We start from the raw sequence: 27,185 nt of genomic DNA, 5'->3' as shown, positions 1-27,185 counted from the left end.
GGCGAATTATTTAATACAGAATGAATAAAAGCCATGGAATGCCCTTTGGTTCTGACCTTGTCTTCAGCGGCGTGGTAGTGAACTTTAGGGATGGTGCCAAAGGAGGGGCGGTACTTGTACATGGCCGGGGTGGAGGGGTGGGTCTTACCGGACGGAGAACTTTCTAGAAGGAGAAGAGAGAGAGAACGGAATCATCACACCACACCAGACCAACACAACCAGTATCCTACATCGACCAAAGCCTCTTGAGAGATTTATTTTTCTAGAAAGGAATTAGGAATTTCATAATCAACACTAATTACTATCCATACAGTTTTGATTAGCTATTAATTTCCCCTTGAGAGTGAATGCGCTGGGGGAAAAAATAAATTTGTTCGGAAGGTGCTTCATTCATGAAGGACGCTTTATCACTAGTCACCACTAGGCGGCAGCAGTGCATCATAGGAAAACACAGTCAAGAAACACATGCAGCCCCTGACATAATGCACCAAGGCACCGACCGACTGTAGGTGTGTGGAGATTTATTTTCATATCACTCTGCGTAACACTGAGATAGATCACAGGGTGTCTGGTGGGAATTGCCTCTGTGCAATAGAACCCCCTCTCTCAATAGCTCGCCCCATAGCTCAAGGCGATTAAGCACAACCAGGCAGTCATTCAGTCGAATTAAGCAGGGTCAAATAAACATCCATCTTCCTCTCCCTGAACCCTTCACCAAGCCAAGTTCCACCCAAGTACTGTAACGGCATTCACTTCCCTAAACACCCCCCACCCCCACCCCCCTCTCCCTTTCTACACTCCACCCCTCCCACTAATTTGCGGCTGATTCTCTGGACCACGACACACTTTGTCTCCGTCTCTCTGAAGAACGGCCTGCCTTACCATGCTAACAGGCCTTAGATCACAGCTACCTCGACACCCTCGTAAGAAGACCCAGAGAAAGAAAGAGCGAGACAGACAGACAGACAGACAGACAGACAGGCAGGCAGGCAGGCAGGCAGGCAGGCAGGCAGGCAGGCAGGCAGGCAGGCAGGCAGGCAGGCAGGCAAACAGACAGGCACACAGACAGACAGACAGACAGGCAAACAGACAGACAGACAGACAGACAGACAGACAGACAGACAGACAGACAGTCAGGCAAACAGACAGACAGGCAGGCAGGCAGGCAGGCAGGCAAGCAGACAGGCAGCTCCATGACTAGCCTTCGCTGGAGGTGAGCTGGTTCTTCAGCTGGTTGTAGCGGTCTGCCTTGGGGGGCAGGGGGGGCTGCTGGGGCTCCTTGCCTTCCAGCCCATCCAGGCTGATCTTGGACTGAGGAGGAGGAGGAAACGGGTTCAAATGGGCATCTTTCAGAGGTGACACGGTCATGGCAGGGAGCGCCGTGGGGAACGAAGAGCTTACTTTGGAGCGGATGATGGTGCTCCCATGGATGCCGTTATCGCTGACCTTGATGGTGACCAGTCTGTCGGAGAGGTCAGGCCTGAGGAAGGGGGGCTGCACGGAGACGGGGGCCTTCTTACGGGGGTCCACCGTGTACCTGGGGGGCAGGGGGGGGCATGTAGATCACTGATGACCCCCTTTGGTGGGAATATCGGAGAGCTGCGTTCATCTATCCCCCATCTATCCCCATCTGGTTTGGTCTATCTGTGGCTACAGTGGTAAGTGTTAAGTGTGCGCTGCTGTTTCCCTGGGGGCTGTTGAAGGGGGCCCAGGGGCCCCATGTCCTAGGTATGACAGAGCGTGAGGACTTGGTCTGTGCTCAGATTTCCTTTAGCTGTTGTTCAGTAAAGTGATTAAATTCTCCCAGCCATCTGCCTTTCCCCAGGGAATCTGGTTGCAACCAGGCAGAACTGGACTACCCCACCCCCCTCACACACACACACACACACACAAACACACACACACACACACACGGCTATTGGTTTAACTCTATTCTATTTCATTAGGATGCATGTTTAGCACACTCCAGACTCTTCGGTGTCTAAAGCTACTCTAGGACAGGGGTGTGACCCCCAGTGTGACCCCTCACCATCATTACCTGGGAGCCAGAGGACTGCACAAGACATACTTCACGTTGCCACAGCAACCCCTCGTGAAGGGATTTACTCCTCCGCGGAACTTGCCAGTCACCTGTGGAACATAAGAGGGTGTTTAGAGTGGGCAGGGAAGACGTGTACACACACATAGTGCATGGACATCCCCACACACTCATGCACACACACACACACACACACACACACACAGCTACTGTGTCTCATCTTGAAGGGGCAAGATGAGACACAGGGCCGAGTGTCACCATATAATAGAACCATATGCATGATGTAATGCATGGTGCATGCACTTCTACTGACAGGCTGACCTGGATACAGTTTACAATGGAGGTTAAAATTTCCGGTGATCCGAACACAAGTAGACACCACTGTTTGTACCAACAGTGTATGTGTGTGTATATACATGCTGCATGTGTGTGTGAGTGAGTGTGTGTGTGAGTGTGTAGGACGTCACCTGCTCGTTGGTGGTGCGCCCCCTTGCCACCAGCACCATGTGGAAGCCAGTGAGCCCCATGACGGGAATGAAGAAGAGCCCTGTGATGCACATGACCACCAGACTGACCCCGCAGGTCAAGGACACCAACAGCTGCCCCCCAACCATCCCCACTCTCACTGCCCCCCAACCATCCCCACTCTCACTGCCCCCCAACCATCCCCACTCTCACTGCCCCCAAACGCCTCCCGGAAGGCACTACTTTTTGTGACGACTCCCTCCCCCCCCAAACAAACCAAGACCCAGTAGGAGAGGGCGTAAGGATACGTGACGGTGGTGTGCAGCGTTCCCAGTTGCTCGGCGTGGTGCAGCACGAACAGCAGGCCGAAGGCAAACACGCCCACCATGTGGATGCTGAGGGAGAGGAGGAAGAGGAAGAAGTAGCGATAGTTCCGCCGGCCGATGCAGTTGTTGACCCAGGGGCAGTGGTGGTCGAAGTCCTGGCGGGAAGAGAGAGGCAAGTCAGTCGTTCAAGCCGCGACGGAGAAAACGGATCTGCACGGAGAGCGTGACTTGAACTTGAAGGCTGAAAGGCGTGCGCCACAAACAATTGCTCTGTCGGGATGAGTTCTGTTGAGAACGACTGTTGGAATGTGTTTTGCAGTTGGGAGTCATGAATTACACAGTACCAGCGGTGATAGAAAAGGAGAAAATGTCTTTGTAGCTCTACATCAAAGTCCTGTTTGACCTACGTAGCAGACAGAGCGAGTGAACATGAAAGACAGATCCAGGACTAGTTATCCGGGAAGAACGCCACCGCTAGATGACTGTCAGCTCGCACAGGGCGTCAAAGACACGCACGTGTTGTAGCAAAAGGTTCGACACAGCGCTGGGAAACAGTTGCTATGAAGTCTTTGTGCTTGTCTGCGAGTGCGTGTCCCCTTAGTGTGGCGTGCGCGCGTTACCTCGACACAGTTGTCACACACGCTGCAGTGGGAGCAGCGCGGAGGTCTGTAGAAGTGACAGGTGGCGCACCACTTCATGCGGACTTGGATGCCTTTGATCTCCACGTTCTTGTAGAGAGGCGCCCGGAAGTCGTCATCCTTATCCTCGTCCTCGTCCGCTGAGAGAAGAGACCAAGCACACACACACGTACAGATGAACACACGCGTGTAGAGACACACACACAAGTACACAGACCAAGCACACACACGGATAAGAAACACAGACAAGGGCGCACACCAACAGACGCACAAAGGCAAGTACAAAGACGAGTGCGCACACACACACACACACATACGCACAGAGATAAAACGCACAAGCAGGCAGAGATCTGATTTATGATTGCATTTGACAGGGACAACAGGAGGTAGTCTTACATTAAGCTGGTACCCACGGCTAGCTGTCTGTTTGCAGTACAAACAAGTTCAATGGAAATCCATTTGACGTGAGCAATAACTTGTAAAAAAAAACGTCATGCACTCAGACGCAAACTTCTAATGATCTTCAGTTCACTTCCATTTGAGGACATCAGAGTATTTTGCATTTTTATGTGTTTTATGTGTTTATGCTGCCTCCTGTCTATGTACAGGGCACTCGTTTCCGGAAGGTCTCACTCAATTTGACCTCAGCACGACACCGGAGAGATGGAGGAATACTTTCTGAACGCTCAGACTCTGAACACAAACGCATAGACTGCATGGCCGAACTCACAAAAATTCTGTCTCACAAAAAAAGAAAGTCTGGGGTCGCCTCTTATTACAGGCTTTCAGACTCTTCAAATAGATCTCCTTGGCAAACGGTCTGAAACATCAAATGTCAACATTGTTCTACTCTTTCTTTCACTGTCGCTCCAAATGGGTTTTGGAAGGAGGCCACAGCAGAAGAAACTGTACCGCAGCCAAAACACATCAAAAGGTGCTACACCAAAAATAATACTTCACATCCCATATTGGCTACTACAATTATTGAACGATTAAACAAAGTAGTTATCAGGCTGATGGTGCTAATCACTGTAGGGATTTGTAGTTTTCTCCCACACATTCTATTTTGGAGGCTGGCTGGAATTTCACAAGACTACACAGATCCAGGCAGGAGAGGGCTTCTCTCTTTACATTTACCTTACATTTTACATTTATTCATTTAGCAGATGCTTTTATCAAAAGCGACTTCCAAGAGAGAGCTATACCAAAGAGCATAGGTCACTGATCATAACAACGAGATAGCCCCAAAACATTGCGAATAGCCAAACATGAAGCATTCATTGGGAAATGCAAATAAGTGCATATGGGTAGAACCATAAGAGCAGGTCGTTCTTTCTCTCTTTCTCTCTCTCTCAGAGAGAGAGCGGAGATAAAGGCCGCCCAAGAGCGTGGTTCCCTCAGAGAGATACACTCACGACCGCCTGCGCGTTGAGCTTTATCGCCTCGATGTGGGAGGAAACACAGCCTTAAGACAGGTGCTTATCATTTAACTGGCTCATTACAACCATCAGGTGCAAATGGGGCTGCACGCAATAATCGTTAGAAAACACAGACCAGGGTGCGGGGGTGGGGGGGGAGGCAGTGCATCGCAGACACCTGCCAGGGCACATTCATCTGACTGGGGGACAACACACTGCTCGCACTCCCCTAATGGATGATGGATCTTTGGGGAGGCGTTGACTGTGGCAGCCCTGCCTGTGGACGCTGCGTGTTAGGCCTGTAGATCAGGGATAGCCTGGGGCTCGGCTGTTAACGTGAACAGGCTGTGTGGGGAGCTGAGGGGGGCGTGCAGGAGGAGGGGGAAGAGAAGGGGCGGGGGGGCCTCTTCTGACTACAGTACACGTGCGTCCTAGGGGAGGGAGGGAGGGAGGGGGAGAGAGAGAGAGAGAGAGAGAGAGAGAGAGAGAGAGAGAGAGAGAGAGAGAGAGAGAGAGAGAGAGAGAGAGAGAGAGAGAAAGAGAGAGAGACCCATTCATCACGCACAGAGACGGACAGGCGGGGGGGAGACACTGACCTCTGGGGAAGACGCCGGGGTCCATGAAGGTGGCCATGCTGAAGTTGGCCAGCACAAAGAGGAAGACGAGGCCATTGTAGAGCGGCACCGCGGGGGAGATCGCCTTGGTGAGCCAGGGACACCTGGGAGGAGGGCGGGGAGAGGAGACAGAGGAGGAGACAGAGGAGGAGACGGCGTTAGAAGGACTCGGTGGGTGCTCGCTGCTGATTTGCGGGAAGGCCACCAAAGACGACACACGGAGATCATGTGGACTCTTTACCCATCCTAACACGCCACAGACTCCCACACACACTGCGGCATTGGTGTCTGTCCACATGATCAGGTGTCGGAGAAGTGATATGCAGAGCACATAGAGCCCATCTTCAACAGACCCCTGCTCTCCATTCGCAGCACCTCCATCGCACACACGGTCAGCAACGGATAGGACACATCCAGCATCTTTAATCTTGCTTAAACGGGGGGGGAAGCAAACCTTGCAACAAAATAAAATGAAAGAATATCAACAGACGGCAACAGTGGCCGAGCAATGACACGAGGACAGGGCTATACTTGGGGCAGCAATCGCCGGGGTCGATGAAAATGTAGGGCAGAAATGTTTCCTGGAAGGCTCACGAAGGCTGTGCGGAGCACGTGAAGATAGTTGGCCAGGCAGAACAAAAAGCAACCAGATAGAAACATCAATACCCAGCTGTCATAAGGGGCCAAGATTCCACAAATGTCTTCATTGAATACAGATAACCGTTCAGCGATAAACATCATTATTTGTATTGTTTACACTATGAAATATTCAGCTGCAAAATTGCATCATTTCACTCTTTTATTCATCTCTCCAAATTTCAAGACATTATGTGAGAATGTGTTTGGTGTCGATAGACTGTATGTATTCATGTATTCATAAACAGTCTTCAGGCTGAAGGTTGCAGTTTCTTCAAAGCCCCTACCTGCCTAGTGTACCTCCTCAGTTCTGACAGTTACTGGTACACAAACACACACACACATTATAACACCCTGGCCTATTTCCTGGAATCTGTTCATACCAGATCATACCAGCTCCGACCCTTCCTCTCCCATCATCGCCAGCCTCCCTCGCCCTCTTCCATCATTCAGGAAGTGGAAGCGGTGAGGAGTGGACATGTGTGCTAACGACCCCCAGGGTGTCGAGGTGCAGCCTCAGCCTCACATGCAGCCCCAGCCTCACATACTGCCACAGCCTCACGTACCGCCTCAGACTCACGTGCATCCCCAGCCTCACGTGCATCCCCAGCCTCACATACAGCCCCAGCCTCACGTGCATCCCCAGCCTCACATACAGCCCCAGCCTCACGTGCATCCCCAGCCTCACATACAGCCCCAGCCTCACGTGCATCCCCAGCCTCACGTGCATCCCCAGCCTCTCGTGCATCCCCAGCCTCACGTGCATCCCCAGCCTCACGTGCATCCCCAGCCTCACGTGCATCCCCAGTCTCACATACAGCCCCAGCCTCACGTGCATCCCCAGCCTCACGTGCATCCCCAGTCTCACATACAGCCCCAGCCTCACGTGCATCCCCAGTCTCACATACAGCCCCAGCCTCACATGCATCCCCAGCCTCACGTGCATCCCCAGCCTCACATGCATCCCCAGCCTCACGCACTGCCCCAGCCTCACGCACTGCCCCAGCCTCACATACAGCCCCAGCCTCTGCAGGGAACAACCCCCCAGAGTGACAGCTGGTGAGCAGGGGGCTGGGAGTCCTGCACCACTCCTCAGAGCATCCTCTGTACATGTGGGTGTGGGGCCGGTAGAACCAGATCCCACCCCCCCTCCACCCTGCATGCCTGCACTGCTGTAATCCCTGCTGGTAACCTCCGAGATTACTATTACGGAGGTTTAAAGTGCCAGGGGCGTGACCCGGGACAACTTTGACCTTTAAGCGCTCGCTCGTGGGAGCACAGAGGGCTGACTGTTCGAGCGCACCGTCCGAAGGCGTGCGTGCGTTGGGCGGGGGGAGAAACGCGATCGTTGTGTCTGGCTCAGGCCAGGGCTGGGGGAACAGGCCAGAGCATTGTCCGAGAGGGGAACACACACACGATGTCTGGGATGAAACCAGGAACAAAAGGAACTCACACAAGGTTGTGATGGAAAGATGGTTTTGGCGTGGTGGGTCTAATGGGTTGGGCTCACCTCTTCAAACAACATCCCTGTGTTTATAGAGCTGCGGTGGCTCAGGAGGTAGAGCCGGTCTCGCATCAGGGTTGGTGGTTTAAGATACTGAACCCCACATTGCTCCTGGTGGGCATTCGTGTGTGTGCGTGTGAATGAGAGGCAAACATGCAAGGTGCTCTGAGTACTGTCAAGGTCGAAAAAGGGAACGCGGACGACGAGCGCCATGGAAATGTCGTCCATTTACCCTTTACTCCTCAGAACACAGCGGCGTGAAAGGGAGTGGAACATCCTCGCAGAAGGAGGATGGTTAATCCATTTCTGTTTGTGGTGATAGGAAAAGCAAGGAATTTAACTAGGCGGAATAACTTTGAACGACAGATTTAATCCTTGTCAATCCTGTGTTTTGCCCACAGAGAAACGAACATGCAGGGAGACATTTGAACTGAAAGAGGCAATTTAGAGAGCACAGGGATTAGACAGTGGGTGGAAAATGTGACTGAGAATACATGATTGAAGCCACAGATGATCGTTAATTATGTGAGAATTTTTTTTTTTACCACCAGGCAATTACCAGTGCCATTTACAAGTGTGCATTTTGCAGTTTACGTAATGATGTTACAAAAAGTAGGGCAAAAAAGTTCCTCGATTGTCAAAACTTTCATCCAAAAGTCCCCCTGGGCAAGGAAAAAGACCCCTTGAAGGAGTTCTGAGGAGAAAGAGAGGCAATCTCCATGGCGATCAACACAGCTACTGTGTTAATACAGCTACTAGGTAACGAAGAGGCCACTCTCCAATCATCTCACTGGCCCGATCAGCCAATCAGCATTCAGAACACACAGGCTGGCAGGTACGCAGAAGAGCCAGGGCACCAGACGAACACCAGACGAAACGCTTGAACAGATCAGATGAAAAACACAAAACAACGAGAGACGAGAATGTAGAACATTTGATGCATGTGTTGAGAGAGCTGAGAGAAAACCGTCGAAGCCAAGAAGTGGAGATTACAGATAGGAAGTGCAGCTCCAAAGACACACACACACACACACACACTTAAACTACACACGCACATACCCACATATACACTGTGCATAGACACTATGCAGGGACACCATGACACAACACAAGCATGCGTACCCACACCCGCACGCACTCCCTCACCCCAAGTCAGGTGAGAGGTTGGTACAGTGATGAAATCTTACCACTGTTCTTACACGTCCACTGCCTTGGCACCACAACACAGACAGCGAGCAGGGCTAACCACAGGATCAACAGTGAGATGTTAACACCGGCAGGTTTGTACAGCAGCCTTTTCAAACTAGTACAAACTCGAGGACAGAAGTACAAAGAGGAATCGGAAAACTGAATTGAAAATGAATTGAGAACAAAAGACCTCTGTTTGAGCTCGGAGGGGCGTCGGGTGTTCGTTCGCCGCAATTGAAGCTCCGCGATTGGGCACAGCGGATGGGAAGGATACGGATTCAAACCCTGGGAACTCAAAGACTCCACAGCATCATTATGCAGCCTGGAGGGTCAAACACAAACCTGGGTCCCTCATACCCCAGCTTAGGAAGTTGGGCTTTGAAGCTGCTGTTATCTGCTGAAAGACAGATCGTGGGAAGAGGCAAACTCGCCTGGCCACAGATCGCCGCTTTCATCTCCAAACACAGGGCGATCCACGTGAGGCTTCTCCCAGCGAAAGCTGCCTCGACTCAGACACGCCCAGTCCGGAGGGCGGGCAGGAGCCACGTCAACACCCATGAGAGAAGAGGCTTCCGGCCTGTGCGCATGAGATCGAAGGCATCGTTGTCACAGTACTTGTGGTTTGCGGCTTTGCTAGACAGCTGGGCTCAAGTCAGAGGAATGATGACACACCTCCCTTAATCAACCTCTCTTCAGGAAGAATCACCCTCCATGGATTCAGCCCAGGGTAATGGGGCAGGACATCCTAAGGTCAATGCTTGAGAGTGCTGCTATTCAGACTGGCACCAGGAAACAACAGCATCTTTCTATAGAAGACTGATCTGGTTGTGGGTGTAGCTTATGTACTAATGGCAGATTACAGAGATGGTCTTCTACTGTTAGGTGTGATTGGAAGGGATAAAAGCAGAAATTACTTTCAAACTTGGGCTTTCAAACTTCTGGCTTCTACAAAACCGAAACCTTTCTCCATCTATATGGAGGATTGTTCGATTTCTTCCGGTGAAACTGAGATCCTCCTTGTTTAAGTTTGTCTTGGGAGGGATGTGGAGTTCTGTTCACTTAGACTACGATGAACCCTGCCCTTTCTAAACTACACACGCTTTTGAAACACCGTGCGCACACACACACACCATGTTTAATATTCCACACAGCAGGGGGGCACGCGGATGACAGAGACCGGATGACACGTACAACCAGCCACACTGGACAAACGTGAGACCAGCAGGGTCAGACCAGCAGGGTCAGACCAGCAGGGTCAGACCAGCAGGGTGAGACCAGCAGGGTGAGACCAGCAGGGTCAGACCAGCAGGGTGAGACCAGCAGGGTCAGACCAGCAGGGTCAGACCAGCAGGGTGAGACCAGCAGGGTCAGACCAGCAGGGTCAGACCAGCAGGGTCAGACCAGCAGGGTCAGACCAGCAGGGTCAGACCAGCAGGGTGAGACCAGCAGGGTCAGACCAGCAGGGTCAGACCAGCAGGGTCAGACCAGCAGGGTCAGACCAGCAGGGTGAGACCAGCAGGGTCAGACCAGCAGGGTCAGACCAGCAGGGTGAGACCAGCAGGGTCAGACCAGCAGGGTCAGACCAGCAGGGTCAGACCAGCAGGGTCAGACCAGCAGGGTCAGACCAGCAGGGTCAGACCAGCAGGGTCAGACCAGCAGGGTCAGACCAGCAGGGTCAGACCAGATGCTTGAACATACGGGCAGAGAGCTTATTTACGTCAAAATATTTCTACATACGATATTTGGGGCTGGTTAAAATAGTTAAAAGAATGTCTCGTAGATTAGTACGAGTGACTGCAATGAAGCTGTTGGTGATGAAGCCAGTTCCTCAGCTGTGTGGGTTTTAATGATGAGAGACGGGGGCATAGGTGGATGTTGCTGGAATCCAGCTTCCTGTGCTCCATCACAATCCCAACTGAGAGAAGCGAAAGCCATCACATTTGCATAATTACATCAAAGTCGCATCTGAAACTAAATGAAAAGCTGTGGTTCGCTACCCTTCACGTGGGATATTTACATTTTAATAACTCCGTTTTGGTCCTCTGAGGGGAGAAAGCTCTCTCCCACACAATGTTCCCTTTCAATTTTCCCTCCACGGCAAAAGAACGTTGGAACAATTTGGTCCTGTAGGTCATGATTTCCATCAAACATGATTAAGTGCGTTACATGACAGATTATGTCCTACAGTTGACAACAACAGTTGTCATTTCACCTTGAAGCCGTCAGTAGACGCCAAGAATGTACGTTTTCCTCATAGAAAACGTTGTGTGTGTGTGTGTGTGTGTGCATAGTGGTGCTTGTGTGTGTGTGTTTTGGCAGTCCTAGTGCCGTGTGCAGCCAGGCCCGGGCACAGGAGTCTGAAGTGCGTGCTGGAGCCCCGCTCACAGCTAGACACCGCCCCAACCCCCAGGTGGACGATGTCTGGGGAATGAGTCAGACACCATGACGAGAGCAACACAGGGGAGGACATACCCGGTACACCCTGTCCTCCGGAGCCCCTCCCCCAGCAGCATGGGGGGGGTGGGGGAGGCCCATTACTCACAGACCCCAACCCCCACCCCCCCACCACCACGCACACACTCCTCCAGAGACCTTTGTGTACACAACAATGCATGGCCTACTTGATCAAATGAAAAACACATTCCCTTATAGGCGATAAAACATAACAATGTAGTTCAACTGCATTGCATGCTTCCTGCAACCTCTCCACCCCCCCCCCCCCCCACACACACACACACGTCTGGGCTGCACAACTCTTAGATTGTCTTTGACCACAGGGAACTTAAAACCCAGAACAGGGCACAGGTCAATTGGAGCAAACCAGAGCTGAGCTTGGCTAGCCCCGCTGGTAACTACATCTATTTAAACAGTGTCAAGAGCAGGCCAATGCCACGCCAGTCCTGACTGTAACCCCATCTGAACCCAACCCTGAGAGGAGGGGGGGGGGTTCTGACTATAGGAACTGCTAAAGCACTTGAGCCTCTTCCAGTTGCCCAGTGGATATGTGGAGACTTTAAGCAATGGCCACAGTGCATTTCTGAGTGGCAGAAGTTGGCATTGCCAGTGTGGCATTCCTTACGAGGCGGACTGCAGTTGTCAGGTCTGCATGTGTGGCCACTGCCAGATCACCCAGGGTTGTGTCCCCAAGAATCAGGGGACTCATCTCGGGCTTCCAGGCGGCTCTCAGCTTAGGCCAAGTGACTCTCAGGGCCAACAGTGAATAGAAAGCAAAGGAAAGCAACTGTCGCCAAGTCAAGTTGTTGTCCTTAAATGTAGAGAAAGCTATCATTTATTACCCGTCTGCCCTTATCTAGAACCCCCGAACCCTTCCAGCTGGCTAGAGGTGAGTTCAAATATTGCTTCTCAAATAGGGTTTCTCAAAATAGAAGGCCAAGGCCGGCTACTTCCAAGTTACTGGGGCTTTGTGACGACTCAGCACCTCCTCAGCCCAGAGAAGGAACTGACCTGCAACCTAAGGAGGAACTCCCAGAATACGCCAGACACGAGAGGCCACTCAGGGCCGGAGCCACGAGGAACGAGGTGACCTGTGAACCCGCCTTCCCTCGCGCCGAGACTGCCACACGGTGAAGACCCCCTTCGAGTACCATCTCCCCCTCCCTCCCTCCCTCCCTCCCTCCCTCCCTCCCTCCCTCCCTCCCTCCCTCCCTCCCTCCCTCCCTCCCTCCCTCCCTCCCTCCCTCCCTCCCTCCCTCCCTCCCTCCCTCCCTCCCTCCCTCCCTCCCTCCCTCCCTCCCTCCCTCCCTCCCTCCCTCCCTCCCTCCCTCCCTCCCTCCCTCCCTCCCTCCCTCCACCCAAGCACCACCTCTGACCCAATCGTGACGGTGTCCTGGCTTTTATCTCCCAGCGCCATCTGCGAGCGATGTCGTGCGAGCAGAAGCAAGGTCGGACCAATTCTCCAGTCACTTCCTACAGGAAGCGTCCGAGAAGCAGGAGGCCCTCTCCCTCCCTCAGTCCCTCCCTCCCTCCCATCTCACCCCCTCCCTCTCATCTCACCCCCTCAGTCCCTCCCTCCCTCAGTCCCTCCCTCCCCTACAGACCGCAAACACAATCTCCAACAGTCTGCTCCCTTTCAAACGCCTCGGCACGCACCGCATGGTGTCCGACGTGCGCGACTCAAGATCTAGGAGCAGGGTCTGAAAACAAACAGACCGAGAGACTGAAACAGAAGTTGGTGTGTTTTTCCAGAGTTGGCCGTGGGGGATGCAGTTGGCACGAAGGTTTGCAAGGCGGTTGGCGCGGGCTGGCGTTTCAGCATGGAGTGTACCATGTCTTCTGGTGTCCTCAGAGTATTTCCATTACAAATCCTCTCCAAATACTGATTAATGGGCATAAATCACACTCAACTAAGTCAGCTCTGCCCCCCAGCCAAAAGGGGATCAGCTCTTGATGGGAATCCTAGTATCTGAGTGAAAACACACGATACCCAACCAATCACCAAATCACCTAACAATCTGATTCATTACATCTTCACAGGGAAAACCGATGACATCAGTCTCGATAACAAGGGCCTGTTTCATTCTCGTTCGGACGCCGAAGATGCAACACGCAAGCGGGCTTCCATTAATCGACTGTTTCATGCCGTGCTAAAATAGGACGCTGACATGTTCTCATATCTTCCATCACGTTCCGGCGTTGATGGAAGACTCCACATCAGCCTAATGAAGTGTTCATCAATCAGCCTGATGTATACACAGATCCTGGCAGCAGGATTCAGAGGGAGCGAGAGAGAGAGAGAGAGAGAGAGAGAGAGAGAGAGAGAGAGAGAGAGAGAGAGAGAGAGAGAGAGAGAGACAGAGAGAGAGAGAGAGAGAGAGAGAGAGAGAGGGAGAGAGAGTGTGGGGGGGTTGGCACCAGCTGATGATGAGGGAGGACGTTGTCTGCCGGGAAAAATGTTTTGACGACCACCGTGCAACTGTCTCTCTCTTTTGGATCTCCCTCCAGCCTCTCCCTCTCCCTCTCCCTGAAGAATCACCGTCTCCCTCTCTTTCAATTTTTTCCAGTCAGAACGTCTTACTGAAGCCTCCCAGACACAATATCATGAGGTAAGTGCCGGCAGAGCCCCTGACAGGATTAGGCGAACGGGCCTTGTGATGGAGGGCCAAGAGTTACAGGACAGACCGGAGACAGCTCAACACAGACTGGAGCTCACGCCGAATTGGGAGGGAATACTGGCTGCTGCTTTCCTTCAATAACAAGCAGAGCCAAGTCCAAGCTGCTGGTTCAACACCCAGCATAGTTCATTAGAAGAGATTTGGCCATCTCCTCGTTTACAATGGATTTGACATCGTCGTGAGGGGTGATTATTGCACATGTCATTCGAGCTCAGATGGAGAATTCAGGCCTAGATCAGGGATATGGAATCCTATAATCTCAAGGGTGTAAATATCTGAAGCAAATATTGAGTTCATTTCCTTTCCCCTGAAGGAATAGGAGATGTAGAAAACAGGTCTGAATCATTTTCGAGAACGCCATTTTACTCAAGCGCCGTTTTACTCGCGATGACATCTTCATGGCCGACCGCCCACGCCCTGGTGCTCTCTGGGTAACCCTGGCCAGGGGCAGGAAACCTAGAACGTTCTGCAGCTCCGTCTGTCACGCATGCAGCGCTCGGCCCCTATAAGCTCCGCCCTGACCCGCCTCCTGCCATCGTCTCCGCACATGCTCACAAGAGACCAGGCTGGAGACCAAACACCCGCTCAGCCTCGCCCACCCCTCCCCCATCCAGATGTCAGGGGGGGGGGGGGGGGGGTCATGGCGAACACCAGTGCGTTTCATTTGATGAAGAGCATGTGTGTATAAATACCCTCAGCAGATGAAGGAAATCTCTCTCTCTCTCTGTGTTTGGTCGTCAGCCATCATAAGCATGCGAATTAGCTCCTGTCTCCCGGGCACCCCTACCCTTATCCCACCCCTCCCTCCACCCTCCACATCTGCAGGAATCTTAATTGGGTGGTGTCATAGCGAGATCTTATCCAGCCAGGAAGTGATGAGGATCAGCTGGGATTACAGAGAGCACACGCGCGCTCGTGTACGCAGATACACACACACACACACACACCCACGCACACACACAGGCTCAGTGCTAAGGGATGGAAAGCTTCAGAAGAGATTGGGGTTGGCGTCTTAGTAATACGTTAGCTCACTCTACTCCTCTCTCCTCTTCCCTCCTAGAAGGAGTCCTTCCTGAAGGCCGCGGGGCTCTGAATGACAAGTGACAGCCCGGTGTTTGCAGTGACACAGCGCGGCGCTTCACTCACGGTGTGGACCCTGGCACGACCTGCTGAGCACATGCTACATGGGACTGGCACCCCGGAAAACACGTCATTGTGGGGGATCCTGCAAGCCCCCACAAGAACAACGGGGTCCATTGATGGAGAAGCATCACGACACAACAATGAATCCTTCTTAGCAATTAAGGCTGGCAGCGTAGGGAATACTGCCCTTGTCAATGTTCTCTGGGAATGACGGGAGAGTTGTGGTTGTGTGTGTGCGCGCGCGTGTGTGTGTGAGAGAGACTGTGTGTGTTTTTGTGTGTGTGTCACATAAAGAACGTGGGGTTATGGGTCAGTAAACTAGGTTGGCCTGGCTGAGAGCTGTGTCAAAGCCTTCTCTGTCCCAGAGCATCCATTCAGTCAGGTCACAGAATACAAGCATGACACAGATGTGACTGGGCACATTCATGTGGCTAAAGACCACAGCACACAATCGACAACACAGCAGCATTCCAACATCAGCAATGATCCCTTTCGGAGCATCAGCGCACTTCCTACTAGACTATCAACGTTTCAAAACTTGGCTGATAATATGCTTTGGCTATGACTGTTGACTTAACGTTTCGGTTCTTTCGAATATGTAAGCCCGAACGTGAATGGTGGCCATTGAAAGCTGCTCAGCCATAAAGCTTCACTTATCTGGCCCGTCTCACTGTGGTGGCCGGCATGCCAGAGCTGGAGGGATGTAAATATAGGCCGGGGGACGTTAATCTCTCATAGCTCCTCACCCCTCCCACCCGCCACCCCGTGAAAGAGCATCGCAGGAACTACGCAGAGTTAACAGAGCATCCATCTTCTGCTTCACTTCATTTATAAACCTGGCAGGGCGCTCTGTTGAAATCCAAGAGAGATGGATGGCACTCTGGTTAAAATGTTTAGGCTCGGGCTAACTGCGGCCATGCAGGAAGACAGTTCCAGTGGAGAGGGCTATCTAAGTGAGAGATATGTGACTGGACTGCCTTTAAGAGCCTGCTGCCTTGTTCCCCCGTTAAAGGGATTATTCTGGATGCCTCTGGAGAACCTGCCCGACACCCGGGTTGAACCATATGGCCCGGCCCGCAGGGGTGGAGTTTATGAGTCTGTTGACAAGCCGGAGAATTTCGACTCCTAATGAAATTGTGTGGGGGCAATATGTGAGGGCTGAGCGGTTTAGGGAGGGGGGGGGGGGCAACACGGCTTTCCAGATCTCAGCAGCGGCCGGGTAGATCAGGGGCAGCCTGGCCGCTCAGGGTAAACGTTAATGTCACTTACCAGCAAATGTAATCTGGGGGCTCCAGGGGGCCATTCAGACAGGCTTTTACAGTAACAACATACAGGCTGTTGAGTGATTCACGGGCGCGCGTGCTGTGGAGTTGTTACTGCCGAAGAAGCACGGCGGGGTGTCCGGCGGGAGACCGATTCTTGTTGTCACGTGTGTTTGCCCATCCTCTTTAAAAGGCGCAGGAGGAGTAATCCAATTTTAGACATGATGTGAGATTTAGGGAGTTCATTTATTTACTCTGGTTGACGCACTCAGCGGTAGTTAAAGGGAGGTTAATGAGAGTAAACAATTATTTATCTTGTGGACCACTCAGGCGATTTAGCACAAAGAATGGATGGTGTGTGTGTGTGTGTGTGTGCGCGCGCGCGCTTGTGTGAGTATATGACTATTAATACATATGCTGACCCAATTATAGATGAGTGAAGTCAGTGTGGTGATTTGATTATTGTTGGAGTGCCAAATCCCTTGGGTTTAACACATTCATAACACTGCATCTAGAAGTGTGTGTGTGTGTGTCCTCGTGCGTGTGTGTCTGTCTATTTCCGATGGCACTGACCCCGAAGGGTCACTCCTGTGTTTTGAAAGCGAATTACCTCCCAATTGTCACCTATGGTGAGCCTGTGAGCTGCGGTACTTAACGCCTCGTCTACCTGGGTCGTTATCCTGTCAGGCCAGCCAGAGAAGAATGTTCTGTCCAACCCCACCAGGGTCAACTAGCCCCCTCTGCCCCCCACCTGGACCGCCAGCTCACCAGTGCTCCGCAGCCATGTGGCTCGTAGATCACAGAGCGTTTGAGTGAGCACCTCCAGCCACCCCAAATAGACCCCAGCTTCCTGCTAATCCCAGATGAACGGATGCTATTTAAAGGCGCAAAATCCTCTCCAATCCTGGAATCCTCGCCCTACCTGCCGAGTGGCTGTCCTATGCGTCGGAAACGATGCTCTCGGGGAGGTGAAAGGTCAAAAAAGAAGACCGGTGGAGAACAAACGTGGAAAATCACTGGAAGGAGCTGCAGGCTCAAGGAGCCACCGTGCAGGCCTTTTTTCAGCCCCTGTTTCAGCTCAAGCACAACGGTGTTTAACGTCAAGGCTTGGACCAGCCTCTGGCGTTAGCGGGTACACCTGAATCAGCTCACAGTGTCTCAGGTCAGACCCAACTGACCACAGGCCTGAGTGGCTGTGAGCCGTTTAAGCCACAATGTCACAGAATATATCGATACAGCGGGATCAGAGGCGATTTCCTAATTAAAACCGTTCGAGTCACGAAAGAGTCCATCGGCCTTTGTAGTGATGAAAACGATAGTCTATTCCACTTCTTCTCAGCCCGTGGCAATTTTACGCTGGTTTTCTCTATGCCTTGCTCTGAAGGCAATCAATACCATGAGATGAAACACTGTGATAAATATCAAGTGTCACCTGGCAGTAGATAAAGCGGGTCAGGTTTGTGAAATGTATTTCCATATTTTCCTGTCACATGGGTTAGCTGTGAGGCAATGAATATGCGAGTGTGACGCTAGGGTTGACAACAATATGCAATTAGCATGACCACGCTGGATAATAATTAATTTCGCCAAAGCGACGCCCAGTACAGGTAAACTAATCAATCCTGCTGATTGCGGCAGCTGTACATTGGAGATGGAGTGAAGAGTATATTGTTCCGATTCGCTAATGAACATCTTTATCAGCGAGATCAGCACCGCCAGCGATTACGCGGCCATTGTTAAGACTGAGCTGAGTAGAGAGGGGAGGTTTGCGGGGTGGTCATAAAAAAAAAAAAAAGGAGCAGCAGAGATTTCCTCTCATTCTTGTGTGAGGAAACGTCTCGGGCAGGTTCACCCGGAGTGCTGATGTGACTTGGCTGACGGGGGGGAAGAGAGGAGGTTTTCAGTGGGTGCCGTTCTGCTTTACTTTGCCTCGAGGCCTTTTGAAACACCGAGAGAGAGGGAAAAGCCCCACTGAGAACACAGTACACCACCTGGCCGCCGCTGAGTGACAGCACAATATACAGACAGCCTTGGCCTGACAACCCAAGTGAAGTATTGATGCTACCCTTACAGTGACGGGTAGTCTTGGTAATGGCTTAGCAAGGCAAACAGAGGTTTCTGGGTGCGAGCCAGACAGGGTTTTAGTTCCGCTAATTACAATTTTCCCCCAGGCCACAAACCAATTTGTCTCAGTTTCAACACTGCCATGTTCCTCCACAGTGTTAGGGAATGGTTCTGGATGTCATTTTTTTCAAAGTGTTGAGAGGGGAGGGAACAAACAGCCTGAATGATGTTTCAAATTTCTAATTCAATTTATAAAGACAGCAGTGAAATGCACATTGACAGAGTAGATGAGGTTTGAACTTTCTCAGTTCTCTAAAAATAAATAAATAAATAATGCATTGTATTTATAGTGCACCCTTAACTGTCGAGGCAATCTTAGGGCACTACAGGTAAAAACAACCTGAAAGATAACATATCAAAAGCAATCAATAAGTAAGGAAATACCAGTAAGGAAATAAAATCACATAAAGAGTGTACAACTCTTTAAATACGTCTGAATGATAAATGCTTTAAAAAAAAGATAAGTAGACTGGGGTGGCCTTGGAGAGTTCCACAGTCAAGAGCAGAGGGTGCAGAGTCCCAGCTGGGCCAGAGGTGATCCTGTCGATGGCACTTCATATTCTAGATCATTCTCCACTTGTCTTCCCTCGAGCCTTGTTGGACCTCTACTTGAGCTAAGCTGTCAGACACTCAATACTTTGTGCTCAGTGTCGTGCTGCTGATGCACAGTGGGTCAAACGTGGCATGGGCTGAACCCCCCAGAGAGACGCAGGAACAGAAACACCAGCAGAGCCAGGAGGAACAGGAGCCTGGTACATCGGTGAGACAATGAAAACCAAGATCTGTCTCCGACTGTTCATATGAGGATTTTTTTTTTTTTTTTATGGGGGGGGGGTTCTGGGATGGGCAGTCAAAACCTTTCCAACAATTAACACTCCCAACATGATCTGTATCATGAAGCACAGACAGCAGTTTAGCATGTTGTAAGATCTATTTCTCACATTATTGTCCACGTTCATTCTTGACTCTCCATGACTTTTCTAGCATGCCAACATAAATCCTCCATGGTTCAAATTGGTATTTCTACATGGATTTCACTCCTTGAACAACTCCATCACACGATGGAATCTCCTGGCAAATCACTGGAGCGCAAATACTTGAGCCCCCCCTGTCACGAACACGACCAGACACAACAGGAAGCCCAGGGAAAGTTCTCCACCAGCTTCCTCAGACACCAGCCAGCCAGCCAAACCCCTCCACTCCCCTCTAGAGCTGGCAGCCTGAGGCAGGCTACAGCGAAGGGAGGTACCCATGAGAGGCTGAGGTATTTTTCCCTTTCCTCCATCAGTCAATGGAGGTTTTTATCTCAATCCTGCCAGCAGACTAGCCAGCCGTGTATAATGTTCCTGTTTCTATAAAAGGCTGTTTAATGGAGAGAGAAAAAAAAATGGCTGTGTGAAATATGACTTATCTTGTGAAAGGCTGTGTGCTTCTGGCTCCACAGCACTACTCAGAACAAACTTCAGAAGAGACAAGACTGAGATTCTGTCCCAGCAGAAATCAAGACCTACTTACACCACAACTACACAGCTCCTCAGTGGAGTGCAGCAGCCACAAAGTAATGCAGCCATTTGTTTGGTGTAGCAATAAGCAAGAGATTGAATACTTTTTCTCAGTATGACCCTTATAGTATTAACAGTATCACACACACACACAGAGAGAGAAAGAGAGAGAGAGAGACAGAGACAGGAAGAGTGTGTGTTTGTGTGTGTGAGAGAGATAATGAGGAATGTTGATTAGGGCTTGTGAAATGTGAATCTGTTTCATCTGTTTCTGCAACCTGGCCATGTCAAACTATAAATAAACACTGGAGTCCTAGTTAAATCGTTTGGTCCCATTTCCAGCCCATGGAGGTGTAATTAAGCAATTTGTTGTGTTTTTAATGTCGCTGTGACGTTGCAGTCAGCGGTTTTGTGACAGTGCATCGGTATAGCTGGTTAATGCTGTCTGACGAGGTGAGGAGGGGGGGGGGGGGGGGCGATATTCATTGTTTAGCCTTTCCTACAAGAGCAAATCACCCTCAACTGTGAACCCTCAATCATCGTATCCTAACAAACATTCGTCAATTTGCAGCTAGGCCCGGATGTTTCTGTGCTGGTATGGCTCGCTAGTATGTACAGAAGGGGAGGTGCTCTTGGAACCTCCTAGGGGAGTGTGGTCACCAGTGCGTGACAGACAAACGATGGGGGGGGGGTGGGATTTACAGTCAACACACAAGATGAAGGGATATATAGTTCAAACTCTCTCAAACCCCACATTGGGCTTTTCTGGCTACAATTATATCCTCCGTTTCCAGACCATCAAGTCATCATCAAGACACCCAAAGAGTACGTCTCCCTAAACAGTCCGAAAACACTCTTCCATCTGTGTGATTTGATCACCTGAACATGCCATTTCTACATCTTCTATCAACCGGCAGTGGCTGGAGTCGCTGGGTCCTGCTGATCCCTCTTGCCCCCTGGGTGGAGTTAGTAATGAATAGGTCTCTTTTGAGGCTGGGCCCGTCTGCTTCAGCCTACAGTGGAAACTATGACAAGTCACCAGCAGGTAGGAGAGAGAGAGAGAGAGAGAGAGAGAGAGAGAGAGAGATAGAGAGAGAGAGAGAGAGAGAGAGAGAGAGAGAGAGAGAGAGAGAGAGGGGGAGGGATTTATCACCCAATCCCACTTTTGTCAGTCCCACACGGGCATCTCCGTTTCTCATAATGAAAGCAGTGTTACAGTGGAGAGAATCAATTCATGGCCTTAGCAAAGTGCTTGAGACTACAGCAGCTGCAGGTGGTGAATAAGCGGCATGGCAGCGCTGTCGTTCGAGCAGGAGAAGGAGCCCCCGGGGTTCTTGGCAGCCGAGAGGGAAATATATTTCACCCTCTCCTCTCCCTGCCTCCGAACCCTTTCCTGCGTATGACTGAACGCTTGTTCAGATCCAGGACAAAGACAGAATGTCATCCGAAATGTCGCACACAATGAAGGAAATATTTGACCTCAGACTGGCTGCCTTGAGAAAGCTTTTAATGAAAAAAAATGTATTGTATCCGCCAAGAAGAGAGGTGGAAATTGAACACAAACAACTTTATATTAGGCACAGTTGTTCTCAGCATGTGATTCCCAGCTGAGTTTCCATCTTTCTATGAAATCATGTTGCCCTCGACAACACTCCCCCCCCCCCCCTCCCTCTTCTCCTTCATCACAATGGATGTGCCATTTTGAGGAAACTCCCCTTGAGGAAAAAGGAAGGAAGTTCATCGAGAGCCTCTTCTTCTTCTTCGTGGTCATAAAAATGTATCCGGCGTAGCCTTTCTGTGAGCGAGGCCTTCCTCCTGCTTCTGAGCATGTCAGCGCTCAGGAAACACAAGATCCAGTCTTGTGTTTGTACTTCTCATGAGTCACAACTTCCCCAAGGACATCTCTCCTTCGGGAAACAAAAGCTACTCTCGGAGAGTTGATGGAAGTAGAACGAAGGAGGTAGTCTCTGTTAACACGTCGGCAGTACAGGGTTGTTACCATGGGACTGGGAACATGAAAGGCTGGTATTTAGATATTATATTCACGTTGCTCAGGCATATATACACCGGTATTTTATTTATCTTTTATACTCCTCTGTAAGGCATTCTTGGGTGTGAGAAAGGTGCTTTGTAAATAAAAGTTGATACTATTGTTGTTCTTATTACAGCTCATGCTGGGCAGTACTATTTAGGCTTCAGCTTGGATGCCACACAGCCCACAAACAGCAGTTCCATCACTCCAAGGACATGGGCTCCAGTTCTCCTCAAAACACCAGTGAGATCAAAAAATATATATATATTTTAATTGTAAGGATGAAGGGAGCTGAGTTGTGAAGTGAAAACTGAAATATTTAGAGTCCTGGTTGTCCCGTGTTTCACGCAAGGAGAAAAGAGGAAGGAGCTCTTAACTGATTCAGCAGGATCCCCGGTCAGCTCTGGCAGGATGGAGAGAGTTGCTTCTATTTCAGTCGACCCGACAGAGGCATTTACCAACATGCAACATGCATCTCATCCTGGCCCCATGCGGGTCTCCTGGCTAGTGTGTGGTGTGTTTCTTCCATCTGTCCTCTCTCTCTCTCTGCAACCCTGTGGTCTCAGGACCATGACAGCCCTCCTCCCTTTACAGGACTAGGGACAAATCACAGGGGGACAAATCGAAACCGATACCATATTACGGTAATGATATGATATTGATAAAAATACTCATACACAACCCAACTCCCTGTGAAGCTCTCCAACTCTTATGGTACGAGAACATCTCAGCTGGAATTGCAATTCCACTCGAGACTGCTGTGAGCTCAAAATATCTATAATTAGTCAAACAACTCGATAGTTTTGAGAACAAGTGGTAGGCTGTAGGTTCATTGGCACAATGTGGATGGGATAGAAGTAGAGGGTAATTGTAGAAATAGAAAAAGAAAAAAAAAAGGACAACGTTTGTGATACCAGCTGCAGTCTTCTGCCACATAGTCAGCTGTTTCGCGTGGAATCCAAAGGCTGTTCTGTCGCCAAGCAACTTGGCTATTTATGGAGTCCATTTAAATGTCATCTTCAGTTTCCTACAAACTTCTCCTGTCAATTTGACTTCCAATGCACAGCGATGCCCTCTGTACTTATTAATTATCAATTAACGGTGGATATTTGTGCACTCAAACTGAGCATAGTGGCAGTTACGGCTTGAATCACCCGAGTGGCTGATCCAGGCATTCAGGGATGCCATTTTGTGAACATGAGCCATCGATGACGGATCGCCCCTGACAACTTCTGTCCTCGTCGTGTGACGTCAGCTAGCCCTACACTGGTGCGGCTAAACTGCTGGCATATGATGCTGGCTTCCAAATGCCTGAATCATCAGTGAGGGCCACTCAAAAACTGCAGGGGCTATCCTAGAAGCCAGGCCCATCAAGGGCCACAATTAGGGACTTAAGATTGAAATGTGTTAAAATGACACTAGTTAATTATGACAAGAGATACAGGAAACACACTGACATGAGACGGGAACTGCCTGTGTCGTTAATTTCTCGAAAAGACATTACAAACCCATAGAGAAACTCAGCCAAACAAAAAATCATTTTATTCCAAGGACAAAAACGAAGCGCTCGAAAAATGTCTTCAATAAGCATCCGAGCTTTTTCTCTTTGTGTCGGCTCTCACACAGATTCACTTAGAGACAGGGGTCCGGGCCTTGTGAACCAGCTGCCCGGGCAGCCAATCAGGGGCCAGAGATCACAAAAGGGAAAAGGCAGGGAAGCGCAATCATTGTTCTCAATGAGACGGAGCTCACTCGCTGTTAGCATCGAGCCCTGCAGAGCACCATCCCCGGAGGGATTATCCAGAGAAAAACTAGGCCTGGGGTTCACAGTCACCTTGCCATGACTTCACTTCCATTTATAGCGCAAAAAAAAAATGAGTGTGTCTCATCAGAATGCTGACACAGATTCTCTCACCCTTAGTGGGCAGCTTGGAGTTTCTAGGAAAATGACCCTTGACCGACCCTTGACCAGATTCACCATTCAAGAAATGCCAGCCTTTGGAGACTAGTGACATGTGAATAATCGCCTTTGTGTTTTTGCAGGTTGATTGCAACCGAATGGATACAAGCCGTCAGGCAAACATTCCCACAGTAGCAGATATGTGCTGCTCGTCTTCCACGTCCCCAAAGGAAGGTCCAAGTTGTGTAAGTGCTGACACTCACAACCCAGCACCATATAACCTCAGGCGACGTCACGAGAGCAGATTTTCTGTATGCACGTACATTTTTACTGGCTTGTTAAAAACCTTGTCGAGTTGGCGGTGGTAGATGGTGGAAACGACATATTCCAACACAAACGCGAAAGGTACACCCAGGGCCGGCCCAGGCATAAGCGTACTAAGAGGCTGCTTAGGGCCCGTGGCTACCAGAGGACCCCCAAGAGCAAATGAAATTACAGTTTAATGTATTTAAAATGTATGTATATTATTTTATTTTATTGGCAACGAGTGACACGGAGGGGCCCCCAAATCAATTTTGCTTAAGGCCCCATAAAGGCTTGGGCCGGCCCTGGTTACACCTCTCGTTTGATATCCACCAACACTCACAAAATAGACTTGATCGGACGATTCATCAATTTCGATGCTATATATATATATATATTTATTTTTTTTGACACTCAACTTTATCCAGTAGAAAATAATGAGTTGCCACCTTCATCAGCAGCCTTCATAACAGGCTGCGAAGGGACAGGAAGGGACGCTAATAGTGGCATTACCCAGAAAACAGAGGCTAAAACATATTTTCTATTTCTGTCCCGGGCAGGTGGCAGAGCAGCGGGCCCACTGGCCAGGGACTGATCCCTATTTTAGATACCAACGCACATATTGTCATCCCCTCGCCTTAGGATGACACCACTAAAGACTGTCATATGGCAATTGGCGTCCGTTATCCCTCCCGTTACTTGCTAGTACCCTGGATTAAAACCATCATCTTTTTCCCCTCTCCTTTACCTGTGAAAATGTTTTGGCTCCGTAAACGGAATAACCGTTTTTATTCAGATTTGTTTCAAGCTGAGGGTGGTACTGAAAGGCTTTGATTGAATGCAGGTTTTCCTATTCATATTTCACGGAACTGGAGGAAATGACATAGCAACTCTCTGTTACACAGAATTACCACCTTGTCGGCGTGACTCCAATTCGTCCAGCTGCCGCTGTTTTTCCAGAAAGCCACTGAATACATTCAAGGACAGAGCTCCACATTTGTGTGCATCTGACCAGGGGCAGGGTTACATGTGTGGGTGTGTGGTGGGGTGTATATGACCAGGGGCAGGGATCAAGAGTGTGTGTGTGTGTGTGTATATTGGGTGGGGTGGCGTATATGTATGACCAGGGGCAGAGATAGGTTTGTGTGGGTGTGCGTGTGCATGTGGTGGGGGTCTTTTGACCAGAGACAGGGATACGTTTGTTTGTAGGTGGGGGAGAGGGTGGTGGGGGGGGGGGGGGTATGTGGCTCGGGGCAGGGATGTGTGTGTGTTGGCACCGGGCCGCCTCTCGGAGAGGGGGCTGAGAGGGTCCAGCTTCCCATCAGCCGGTGTCTTTCAGCTCCTCCACATTCATGAGTCAGGTGGCTCCACAGTAACACAGGGGTGCCGTGCTGCTGCCAGCTGCAGCACCCAGCGCGGCTCATTACGCCCGGGCAGGAAGGACACGGCCACGGGCAGACCCGGAGCGAGACCAAGACACTTCACTTCCTCTCCAAAAAACACGAGAGGGAGATAAGAGGGCCCCGCTGGCCTGTCTTTCAGCACCACGAATCTGTTCCCTCTCTCCCAGCTCCTTGGTATAGAAAGGTTGTTTTTTTTCTCTCTCTCTCTCACCCAAACACAATCAGTTATTTTTGCCATTCATCAAAGTGACGGTCTCCATCTGGCTGGGAGGGAGACCTCATCCTGCCCCAGTCTGTCACAGAAAAAGCTGAGTCACACTGTGTGCGTGTGCGTGTGTGTGTGTGTGTGTGTGCGCGCATGAGAGCAGGCTGCACACATCCAAGTCGCACAGGTGTCATCACGAGTCCCCCTGCTGCTCGGCTCTGGTCCATCTGTCTCATTCATATCCATGTTGGCCAAACCCACGGGAACAGAGCGCTATTAGGTGACGAGCGCCAGGTGGCCTCCCTGAATGTACCGACAACACTATGGAATACTAAACGCAAGCAAACGGGACACAACACCCACATACGCCACACAGAAGCTTTGAAATCAGAAACTAATGAATATAACCCCCTCCCCCCCCCCCCCCCACACACACACACACACACAACAAGCAAACACCCTTGTACCTGCACAGAACACACCAAGACATAGCTACAGGACCAGGAAACTAAGTGTTGAACACGTTTTCAAATCTCTTACCCGTCGCTTGAAGTTGCTTGTGTCTGCACAAAGTACGGGCACTGAGAGACCATGCCGGAACGGAAAAGCTGCCCTGTTTCAGTCAAGCTCTCCAGTTTGTACACAGAGCGATGATAAAAATGTCCTCTGATGAGGTTAGAGATAAGGGCTTGGCTGTCATCCATCTAAGAGGCAGCACAGTCACTAGGACTCGACTCAAGGACTGGCCCGTCTCTCCAAACCCCACCGCTGAGATCCAGTGAGCTACCGGAGGCTAAACTGAGGGTAAGATGGTGTTAAGCCTCATCTGCAGACCATATGCTCCTCTTGAGGCATTTAGAGGAGTCTAGAAAGTTCTCTGAACACAAATTTATGTGAGTGGAGAAATAAATATCCTTTCAATTTGGCATTGAGGAGGAGAAATGGAATGGAGTCACTGGTCCACGTGGCTGAATGACAGACAACTGCCGGCCTTTAAGCTCCATTACCTGTTTCAATGAGACTGCCATGCTCTAGTTACAGACCAGGGTAAAAATAGGCCTCACTTAGTCACCACTTAGGACGGCAATGTGAAGAGCAGATTGTGAATGAGCTGGGAAGCTGTTTGAATGGCAGCTCTTTGTCGCTGGTTCAGTAAGCTCTGACACCCCACACAGACATGCTCCAGGTCCAGAAAGGCATTGCTCTCCTGAGCTCTCAAACGTTCCCAGTCCATGGTCCAACCATCCCGAGAGTCGGGATTGTGAGCACATACAGATAACAGTTAGACTGGTGTTTCATAGCAAGACGAGCAGTGCTCGTCGGGACCCCAACCTGATCTTATTTTCCACCGC

At 50.5% G+C, this 27,185-nt stretch overlaps 1 protein-coding gene across 1 annotated transcript in view; it reads right to left on the bottom strand.

Moving 5' to 3' along the window:
• zdhhc8b (zDHHC palmitoyltransferase 8b) overlaps nucleotides 1-27,185 on the bottom strand; it is a 42,450-nt gene that overhangs the window by 3,925 nt on the left and 11,340 nt on the right. The window contains exons 2-9 of the mRNA XM_084694473.1: nucleotides 5,482-5,603; nucleotides 3,450-3,607; nucleotides 2,812-2,984; nucleotides 2,506-2,608; nucleotides 2,039-2,130; nucleotides 1,402-1,537; nucleotides 1,203-1,311; nucleotides 57-163 (exon numbers count right to left, since the gene is read on the bottom strand). Of these exons, the coding sequence (XP_084550599.1) occupies nucleotides 57-163; nucleotides 1,203-1,311; nucleotides 1,402-1,537; nucleotides 2,039-2,130; nucleotides 2,506-2,608; nucleotides 2,812-2,984; nucleotides 3,450-3,607; nucleotides 5,482-5,603 (1,000 nt within the window). The remainder of the gene's footprint in view (nucleotides 1-56; nucleotides 164-1,202; nucleotides 1,312-1,401; nucleotides 1,538-2,038; nucleotides 2,131-2,505; nucleotides 2,609-2,811; nucleotides 2,985-3,449; nucleotides 3,608-5,481; nucleotides 5,604-27,185) is intronic.

This window comes from Hypomesus nipponensis, chromosome 28 (assembly GCF_054491055.1).
Source record: "Hypomesus nipponensis isolate SF chromosome 28, ASM5449105v1, whole genome shotgun sequence".
Classification (NCBI taxonomy): Eukaryota; Metazoa; Chordata; class Actinopteri; order Osmeriformes; family Osmeridae; genus Hypomesus; species Hypomesus nipponensis.
The sequence above is the reverse complement of the archived record's forward strand: the minus strand, read 5'-3'. Positions and strand labels throughout refer to the sequence as shown.